The sequence below is a fragment of the Calonectris borealis genome, chromosome 3 (genome assembly GCF_964195595.1).
Source record: "Calonectris borealis chromosome 3, bCalBor7.hap1.2, whole genome shotgun sequence".
Taxonomy (NCBI): domain Eukaryota; kingdom Metazoa; phylum Chordata; class Aves; order Procellariiformes; family Procellariidae; genus Calonectris; species Calonectris borealis.
Genome location: NC_134314.1, coordinates 11,791,164 through 11,801,229, shown reverse-complemented (window position 1 = coordinate 11,801,229; position 10,066 = coordinate 11,791,164). Strand labels below are relative to the sequence as shown.

The 10,066-nt window shown below is 49.6% G+C and overlaps 1 protein-coding gene across 1 annotated transcript; it reads right to left on the bottom strand.

Moving 5' to 3' along the window:
- Positions 1-383: 383 nt before the first annotated feature.
- On the bottom strand, positions 384-8,702 carry OSR1 (odd-skipped related transcription factor 1). Its single transcript, XM_075144999.1, has 3 exons — positions 8,364-8,702; positions 2,168-2,860; positions 384-1,604 (listed from the first exon to the last, which is right to left on the bottom strand). The coding sequence occupies exons 2-3, from the start codon at positions 2,812-2,814 to the stop codon at positions 1,469-1,471; spliced, it is 783 nt and encodes a 260-aa protein (XP_075001100.1). The 5' UTR covers positions 2,815-2,860; positions 8,364-8,702; the 3' UTR covers positions 384-1,468.
- Between the last annotated feature and the right edge of the window lie 1,364 nt (positions 8,703-10,066).

The following is a 10,066-nucleotide window of genomic DNA, read 5'->3' as shown; positions in this document are numbered from 1 at the left end:
CACCTAATCTTATCAGCTAATACCCAAGATTTAGTTACCCAAGACGATTTTTTTTCCACGCTAGCAGCAAAATTATTTGACTCCCTGCAGATCTGTTTACTTTTGTCAGCCTTAAAAAAAAAAAAAAGAAAAAAAAGAAAAGGAAAAAAAAAAAAAAGGCAAGATAAAAAGGGGGGGGGGAGAAAAAGAAAATGTGGAGGGGGAAAGCTTATGTGTAAAGGAAAGATCCAGACTTTCCAAGACTGGTAGAAACAAGCACTGAGGAAATACCAAGTTAACTCAAAAGAAAAAAAAAAAAAAAAGGTTCTGAATATTGACAGAGGGGGTTTGCTATGGAAGAGACCAGAAACCAAATGAACACTTACGTAGTCTGTGCAGACTTGCCTGTAAAATAACGATTTATTTTAATACTTAAAAAACACACACAATCCAGTGATAAATGTCAATTACCAATAATCAGCATAAAGTGCCAAACAGCCATACAACTTTTTTTTTTTTTAATAAACAAAACTTATTGGAATGTCTCTTAATTTGAATACACTGTTCAGAAAGCCAGCATTTAAAAAAATACGCTCTCAGGTTGAGATTTGTTCTCTCTCATCAGGACACACGAAGACTTTAAAGTACCACTAAAACCACGTTGTGCATACCATCAGTTTGACGTATTGCCGTCTTTCTTTCCTCCGCGTTTTTTTAAATAAGTCCACGAGTTACAAACTTCCTCACAGCGCACTAGACCACAAGGCAAAAAAAAAAGGTCTCCATGTCCCATGAACACTGATTTGTCCCAAACACCAGGGACCCGCAGGTCTAAGATCTGGATGCGTTTTCTAGCGCATGATAGGACTCTTCGCTTGAGAGATTTAGGTCATTTCCAAACATTAATTTTCTTCTCCTTTTAAGAAAACAAACTAGCAAATGAGATTTGCAAGTTGCCCTTCTCCTTGTCCTAATGGTGCTGTGATGAGAAACCACCGTTTCAGTTCTTAATCGTCTTCCGGAATTCTCTGTATTTCCTGAAGTGTAAAAATAAGAAGCTTTATACAGTCAAAAAAAAGTATAAAATAAGAGGTTGGGTTTTTTTTTTAAAGTAATACTTTTGGAAGCTACGATTTGGGGTTGTTTTGTTGGGATTGGGGCGGGGGGGACTTGTGGGTTTTTGTTTGGTTTTAAAGAGATTCCTGTCCAACACGTGAGCACCACCTTTTGGCATAAAGTTTATCAAAGCCACACAAGTCAGCTAGCACTCTCTGCATCATTCATGTATATTTTAAATGCAAAATAATCTTTTCACCCACGACTTAGGAAGTTGGTTGCTTGGGGGGGGGGAGGGGGTGGATTTTGCTTTTTTTAAAGTACAAACAAAAACAAAACACAAAGTTCAGTGCTCCCATCCTGAAAGTTTTGTTTCTGCTCTGGTTTTGATGTAAAGTCTGAAGGGGAGGAAAAGTTCATAGAGGTTGGAGATTCAGCACTTAAGTTTGGCAGGTTTCAGTTCCTTTACTTGCGTGTGCAGTGTCTTGTGGACAGCTAGCGTTCTGGACTGGCAAAATCCTTTCCCGCATTCTTGACACTTAAAAGGCTTTTCTTTAGAATGGATATATCTAGGAAGAGAAAAACAATCAAGATGTCAGAAATAACCGGCCTGAACTCAGCGGTGATCTACCTGATGGAGAACACGCTGGAGCTTTTTATACCTACTGCTGAGACCAAGAGCGCTGGAGTGCGGCACTTGGATGGTCATGTGTGTGTGTGTGTGTGCAAGAAGAGAGGGGGGTGTCGGAGGCTTACAAGAGTGCCTTTCTTAGGGATAAAGAGCTTCTCTCTAACTCCGAGGTCGCCAGGCTGTGTGTCTTCATGACACTTCTGAATGATCACAAAGGCAGAGGACACAAGACGATGCATACGGAGGGTGAAAACGTCTGTGGAAGCTAAAGAGGAGGTTGTGCAAGTCATTTTTGTGGGGTGAGTGAGTACAACAACAGGCCTGTCTTCTGAAGTGAGTTATCTGGGCTTCTCCACCAGCAGTGGGCAAAGGAAAACCTACAGGGAACACCTCCAGCTGGCCAGGGACGTGACTTTTCTTACAAGCACCTTCATGAGTGTAGGTGGGTAACCGGAAGAGTACCGATACACAAGGAAAAAAGGACAGGAGAAGAATCATTACCTGTGATCCCTCAGGTGATCCTGTCTTCTGAAGGCCTTGTGGCAAATGTCACACGTGTAGGGCCGTTCATCAGTGTGGGTTCTTTCATGGATCAAAAGGTTGTAGGACTTGGTGAAGTGCCTACCACAGAATTTACACACGAACTCCTTCTTGGTTTTGGAAGGTAACCTTCCCCGTGTGGGTTTCTTCTCTGGAGAGAGTTTAGTCACCTCAAGCAAAGACCCCAGCCCTGGGGGGGAGCCTTGACTGTCTGCCTGTCCCAGTTTAGAGTGGTCCTCTTGTGTGGCAGCCACTGCTAAGTTGGCAAAGTCGAAGCGGGGTTTGGCTTTGAGGGTCACATTGGTGGCCTCTTGCTTGGGCTGGATGACATGTGGGAAGAGTGGGAAGGTCGGCAGCTGGAACCGTGCATCCACCAGGCTTGACACACTGGGCACCTTGGAGAAGGAGGAGCGGGGCAGATGCATGGCTGGGTACCCCAAAGTCCACTGGTGCAGGTGTACGGCGTGCAGGGCACTGAAGCCATAGAGGTTGGAGAGGTGGTCAGAGGGCACGGCGGGCAGCCCGTTGAACGCTTGCAGGAAGGAATAGTTGGTGAGCTGGAGGGAAGGATGGATAGGCACTGGGGCCGGCAGGGTCTTACTTCCCATGGTGGCCGCTCAGGAGGAGGATCTTGGGAACAGGGGAGGAAAAGATCTGGAAAATAAAGATGAAGAAAGGAAGAGGGAAAGGTGGATTTATACGAAGATAAAAGCAGAGGTAATTTCTCACCTCACCCCTCATTAACACCTTTCTCCAAAGCCACAGGAGGAGGTTGACTTGGAGTTGGAGAGGCCTGACCAGCTCTTGGCTGCGAGTGTATCCCCACAGGTCTCCACACTCTCCCTCTCCCCATCCCTCACACACAAAAGTTGTACCCCATCCACAGTCATTCACCACAGCATTCCTGTGCCAGGTAGACCTCCGATGACCCTCTGCACAGGGACAGCGAAGACGTGCCATTTTAGCCAACAAAGCTGAGGTTTCTCCCATGTAATTTGAAATCCCTTCCTGGGCATCCTTAACCTTTAGAAAATGGTGGGATACTGCCCATTACGTCTGTCCACAAAAACTGCCTTTAGCCCTGACCCTTGAGGTGACGCGGGGAGGGGGTGCAGAGAGCTCACTGGCCCTGGGTCGCTCACCTCCCCGAGGTCTGGTCTCAGTCAAGCCTCTGCCTCTGGGCGGGTGGAGGCTGTTGGGTGCTCAGAACTGCGGGTGCTCAGAACTACACGTCCTCCCTCATTCAAAAAAAAGAAAATCCCCAAATTTTTTTTTGGGGGGGAAAACCAGCCAACAGCCCTCCCTCTTATGTACTGCAAAAAGAAATGGGAAAATGCTGAGTCTGGGTGACAAATCTGAAGTGCCATTTGCTCTCCCCAGGGGGAAGCGCCTGGCTTCAAGCCCACGTCCTAATCTAGGCAATCGCTTAATTAGAACCCTTCAAAAGGCAAAAATGCGAGGGCTGGAGGGACCCTTCCCATGGGGACACCCAGCCCACCAGCTGCAGGGCCGCAGGGCCGCAGCCCTTCCCTGGGCTGGGTGCCACCACTTTGCTCTGTGTTTCAGGGTCCTGCCAAGCCCCCAGCCTCTCCTCTGAGCCAGATCCCTACCCATTCCACCCCACAACGCGCAGGGGAAAATGCTACCAGCCAGCAGCATCGAGGCACATCTGGCCCTGCCTACAAATTCAGCCCCTGCTGCTGTCAACCATTTGGCAGGAGATGCCTCCCAAGGGTTAGTGGTGGGGACAAAGCTTCCCCTCTTTGTGGGTGTGAGAGAGCACCCATGGCTTTTGGAGGCATTGCATCCCTGCAGCCCAGGGATCCTCCTCCTTACTCTGCAGCCCACAGCTTGCACTCGCTTTCCCCCAGATGATCTCCAGGATTTGCTCTTGGTACGGCTGCTTTCCTGCAGGATCCCTGTAGAGTCCTTGTAGAGTCCCTGCAGGGCGCCCATAAGATCCCACAGGTTCCTGCAGGATCCACACAGGGTGCCCATAGGATCCCCTATAGGGTTCCTGCTGAGTCACCATAGGATCCCCACAAGATCCCCACAGGGTCCCAGCAGGATCCTCGCAGCACTCAGCCTGGAGGGTCAGTTCATCCCCACATGAGGAGTCAAAGCCCCTTTGGAGAGCAAGAGGCAGCAAAGTGCTGCAGAGCAGTAATTGTCCCTCTGGGCTGGAGGGGTGGAAAATGGTGGCGGAAGAGGTCTAAAGACCAGGGAAACAAATCTGATTTATATGTGGGCTGTTGCCTGGACCGAGGAGCTGCGGCTGGGAGGGTGTGAGAGGGAGAAGCTTACTCTGAGCAGCTCTATACGCCAGGTCCACCTTTCACACCGCTTTACATAAATCAGCAGCAGGAAGAGAGACTCAAACCTTAGAGGAATTCCATCGCAATGACCCAGAATAAGAAATTGTGACATTTTGCTTTTTTTAATTGGATATATTTTGGATAGTGGCTGATTGAAAAATGCACACTTTACATTCTCCTCCCTCTCCCCTTTTTTTTCCCTTTTCTTTTTTTTTTTTTTTTTTTAAACTATTTAGGGCCGATGAACTAACCAGACTGTTTTGTTGTTCAACTGGCGAAATGCTTTTTATTTTGTTAGTGCTGCCCATACACTAGGCGTGTCCACTTCGCAGCACAAATGCCTCAATCGATGACCCCGAGAACAAAGTGCGCAGAAAACACTCTTGTCCGGGTACCTGAAATGTCTTTTTCTGTCTGTCACAACGGCTCCGTGTCTATTTTCCTGACTAGGTAGCCCTAGATCTCTCAAGCATGAAACATGCTATTGCAAAGTGAGTTAATTTCTGGGCTTATCTCTCTTTCTTTCTTCGTATCCTTAGGAAACATTTAATATGGAATATATAAGCAAAAATCTACTATGTCAATTTGGGTAAATTCTTGCTCGATAACATTTAAAAAAATCTCTTTCGATTTCCCAGACGAAGAAGGGGGGAGAAACCAAGGAGAAATACAGTCGGGTCATAATAGCATCCATTGCGCCCGCGGTTTTTTGCTAGAGCAGTTCAATTATTTTTCAAATAAGAAAAAGAAAAGGAAAAAAAAAAGAAAAGAAGGGAAAAAGAGAAAGAGGAAAAAAAAGAAGAGGAAGAAAAGAGGAGGTGGTAGCAGAGTGTTCACGTTACTACAAGTTTCTTGGCACTTTTCCAGAAATGTAAGCTACACTTTTGCTCCGTGCGACCGGGATAGTCAAAAATATAGACGAAGAACAGAATATTTCATAAAGAAGTCCCCTTTCTCCGGGACATCAAAGCGAACGTGTTTCACAGCGCAGTAACTCTCCGCTCTCCTGCTTGCCCGCGAAGAGATCAATGTTTCTTTGATTTCGGTGTCACCTCCACCTTTAATTCTGTTTCATGTAAACAGATCGTTATCGGGGCTTCTTTTTTTATTTTTCTTTTTTTAAAGAAGAAGACCCCGCGAGTTCTCTGCTTGAATTTCCCCATCACAATAAAACTGTGCGGGGTTTTCTTTTTTAACACAAACTAGCTCGGTGACTAATTAAGAACAAACCACTTGCGTTCTGACTGAAACAAAACCCACTCATGCCAAGATAAATTTACCCTGCAAAATAGGATCATAAACTTGAAAGACTACATCTGTCTCCAGCTTTCTTACCCTTTGTCCTGTTTGAAGATACGGTAATGCTATTGTCCAGTTGCCATTGTTTTAAAACCATTGTAATCTTAACCTTCCAGATTAAATTCTGCCTCCCCTATACGCCAAAAAAAAAAAGAATAAGAAAAATCCAGCCGGCTTTTTGCTGATAGCAGAGCAAGGGGCGAAATTAAATGGATTTTTAAGTAATCTTGTGGCTAGTCGGTATTTTTCCTTTCTACCTTGAATTATCAATTTCCGATGTGTCCTTTGAAAGAGATATTTGTTACATTAAATACCTGACTCATAAATAATGAGGTTTGCTAATTAGTTCCACATGGAAGAATGGAGGAGGTAAATTACCCTGAGAACGCTGCTTATTTTTACAAACATGATAAAGTAGCGGGCATAAAATGCTGCATTCTTGCGATAGCCTCAAACTACAGCAATCAGGTTCATCTGTCAAAAAAAGTCCCCCTGTTTTGCCTGAATCCTTTAAAGTCTGGTAGCCCTGTCCTTTCAGCTGTGTCGCATCGGTGTGCAGCATTTTGCCACCAGATCGGCTACTTATTTTGTCCCTTTTGAGGGGACGAGATTTTCCCTTCCTATCAGTTTAAGCGAGGAAATCGAGCTTACAATTTATCTGTGTTTGGGAAACTAACTGGAAAGGGAATAAAATTGCCCTTTCGCTCCGCATTATTCGAGCGTGGTGCTCTTGAGGAATAAAGTGCATTGTTCAGCACAGAATTATTCAAAGTATTAATGAAGTGTGCAGAATCTATTAAAGCAGGTTTATTCGGGGCTAATTGAGCGTGAAAGAGTTAATTGCTAACATTAATGAGGACTGGAAGGACTCAGTCAGCATGTGCCTTGGATATCTCCGCTCAGTCCTTATAAAATCATCATTCACATTTTATCACGAAATCAGTGTTGACAAGTTTCTCCAGACCACCATTGCGAATGCGGATGAATGCGGCGGATTTTAGTCTCGCAATAATAATAATAACCGGGGTTCGACAGCACCAGCGATCGCTACACTGCCCGGGGCAACCTTCGTCCCAAACAAAGACAACAAAAAAATCCCCGGGTCCGGATCCTGGTGGGACAGTGGCTACGAGGGCCACGGGCGGGAGCGCAGCCCCACGGCGGGCTCGCTGGGCGGGAGGAGGGCGCGGGTGGGTGCCGGCGGGGCGGCCGCAGGGGCCAGGCTCCTCAGTCCTCTCCCCGCAGGAGTTTTTACGTTGGTTTGGCGTTTTGTGTGAGTGGTTTTTTAATCCCCTCGGGTGTCGAAGGGCCCCCAGCACAAGACTCATTCTCGCTTTCTCCCTGGAGAAGCGCCCGGCGCCTCCCCTGCGCACGAATAACCCGTCCTTCCCCCCTCCCCGCGGCAGGGAGGATTTCTTCCCTCTGTACTCCTCGCTGCCCACGGCCATAGCACGCACAGCCACGGGTGGGGGGCACGACCCTTGGGGCGAGACCCCCGCGGGGCCGGCGGGGCTCCGAGGCGCACCCCGGGCCCGGCCGGCCGAGGCGCGCCCTCCCCGGCCAGCCCGGTGTCGGGAGCCCGCCGCGGGCCGCGCCGTGCCGCACGGGCGCTGCAGGCTCCCGGGCTCAGCGCTCCCTCAAGGGTTGGCCCCTTTTCTCAGTTGGCTTCGGACTTTCTAAACTGGACCTACTGTGCACCTGTCCGGGACACGGCTCTCGCCCTCCTGCCCTGCTCGCGTTTTATCGGACGATTCCCGCAGCGCTACGGTAATCTCCCAAAGGCTCGATTTTTATAGTTTCCCTCTCAAAAGCCAACTATAACAACTATACCCTAATCCTCGGCTTTGCACTGACACTTTATAGGCTCGGCCTCGAGAGAAGCTCAGCGTCTCCCTACGCTGAACTTGTTTTGGTCCATTCAGACAAACATAAATACCAGATTCATTTCTGTTATGGGCTTGGGAGGAAACAGAAGGCTTCTCGGACCCTAAAACTCTAAAAATGGAGTAGGAAAGAAAAAAAGAAAGAAAGAAAACAGAAAGAAAGAACGAACAGAAAGAAAGAAAACAGGAAGAAAGAAAACAGAAAAAGAGAAAGAAAGAGTAGAAAGAAGAGAAAATGAAATAAAAGGAAAGAAAAGGAAAAAATAGAGAGGAGAGAAGCTGAACGTTCAAGTCCATAAAGGACATTCAGGCTTCTGGTTTGCAGCTCGTATGTGTCATTTTTAGCTCGGGTTAAAAACACAGCTCCTCCGCAAGGGGGGATAAACAGCTTTGAAAGGGGAAGACAAATCTTTAAATAGCATCAAAATATCCGAGCCCCATGTGAAGGCTTCCCCCAGCCCTCCGCCCGCCCCGAGGAGAACAGTCCTCCTCACGTGAACCACAATTTCCCCACTTCTGCACCATCCAAGGGATGGTGGGAGGGGATGGGGGGAAAAGAAGAAAGGAGGGAAAGAAAAGGAGGTGTTTGGATCGATATCCCCAACCCCCGAGGCTTGGCAAAACAAAAACCAAACAAAATGAGTTGTTCTTTTTATTTACCTAATCCCGATCTGTGCTCCACCGCTGGCAGCAGTTAAAAGATCCTGGGCTAAATTGGAGCTGGTAAAATAAAATAATAGGAAAAAAAAATAGGGAAAAAAAAAAAAAAAAAAGGAGGTTGGGCTAGATCAGTGTCTCCGCTGGCCCAGGGGGCACAGCTCGCTCCCCACCCCACCCCACTGCTCCTCCAGTGGGTACAGGCAGATCCGAGGGAGCAGCGGGGCCAGGTGTCCAGGTGCTCTGGCTGATGGGGACGGAGGTGCTCTCCCTCCTCCTGCTCCCGCCGCCGTCTGCGTGTGCCGGAGTGCAAACGCGCCCGGGAGCAGCCGAGCTCAGACTGAACCGATCCCTTCCTTCCAGCCTCCTCCTTATTTCAACCCCCCTCCCAGCTCCCCCCTCAACCTCCCACCAGACTCCGGGCATGCGCACGCAGGGAGAAAGTTTCTGGCTGGGAAGAACCAACTTTTCAACCCGCTTCTCCCGGAGGCGCAGCAGCCCGGGGCTTGCAGCCCGCAAACGTGTGATCTCGCCCCCCCGCCCGGCTCCCGCAGCCTCCCCCGGGGCATCTCCCCAGGGCCCGCTACGCGCGGCCCCCCGCGGCGGAGCGGCCTCCCCGGGGGGGCCGGGGGGGTGTCCCCGTGCAGCTCCGCGCTGCGCCGCGGTGGCGGAGCCGCGCTCCCCCGGCGCCGCTGCGCGGCCGCGTTGCCTGCGCCGGCCCGACCCGCCGCTCCGCTCCGCGCCGCTCCGCACCGCTCCCGGCTGGCCTCGCTGCGCCCCCTCCCCGCCGAGCTGCGGGACAGGACTCACTGCGACCTGCCCAGGGAGGGAGGGGGAGAAAGGCAGAAAGAAAGAAAGAAAAAAAAAAAGTGGGGGGAGGATGGAGGGAGGGATCTGCTCCCTCTGGGAGGATTTTGGGATCGCAAGTTGTTCTCCCTCTCTGAGAAGATCCTCCGAGAGGATCCCAGGAGCCGCTTACCTGTGAGGGGTCCACCCGCGGGTTAGAGCCGCTTCCTCCCCCCCGCCCCAGCATCCCTGCTGGTCCCCACTTTCCGCCCCAGCTCCCCTGACCTCGGTGCCTTCCTCCTGTTCCTCCTCCCACGGCCCGGGACGGTCTCTCCCCGCACCCCGGGCGGGGTTCCGCGGCGTGCGAAGTCCCGCGGATGCCCCGCGGATCGGGAGCCGCAGAGCCCTGCTTAGGTCCGGGGGGACTCAAACTACCCGGTCGAAGCAGGCACAGCAAAATAACCCTCGAAAGAAAAAGGTTAAACGTGCTTTATAATTAATCCTGAGGCCATAATCTCCTTGCTTATTTGTTTTTCTATTCATCCATCCATTCACACTCCTTTAGATCCGTGAAGGGGGAAAAATTGCTTGGGTGTATTACATCGTCCCGAGGAACCAGGGTAACATAATACTCTAGGGAAGACAGATCCGTCAGGATAACATGGTACCGTGCTCAGGGACACGCATGTGTTTTTTTATTGTTCATGTCACTGCCGTTGCTACACTGATTTTTGCCCATCTCCGAAGGAAAAACAAACAAACAAATAAATAAATAAAACATCAACAAAACAGCAAGAAAACACTGCCTTATCATCCTGCAAGATAAGCGTTCACGAACACGACAGTAGCGTGGCGGAGTAAGCCCTAGCACTGCCATTTCATCCCCAAAACATCCCTATTTCTGGGGGGAGTCTGGGGTC

Excerpts from the sequence above, each read along its gene's own strand:
- OSR1 (XM_075144999.1), bottom strand. The coding sequence starts at position 2,814 with ATGGGAAGTAAGACCCTGCCGGCCCCAGTGCCTATCCATCCTTCCCTC. Across the intron at positions 1,605-2,167 it reads GATCACCTGAGGGATCACAG|ATATATCCATTCTAAAGAAA; the intron begins GTAATGATTCTT and ends TTCTCTTCCTAG.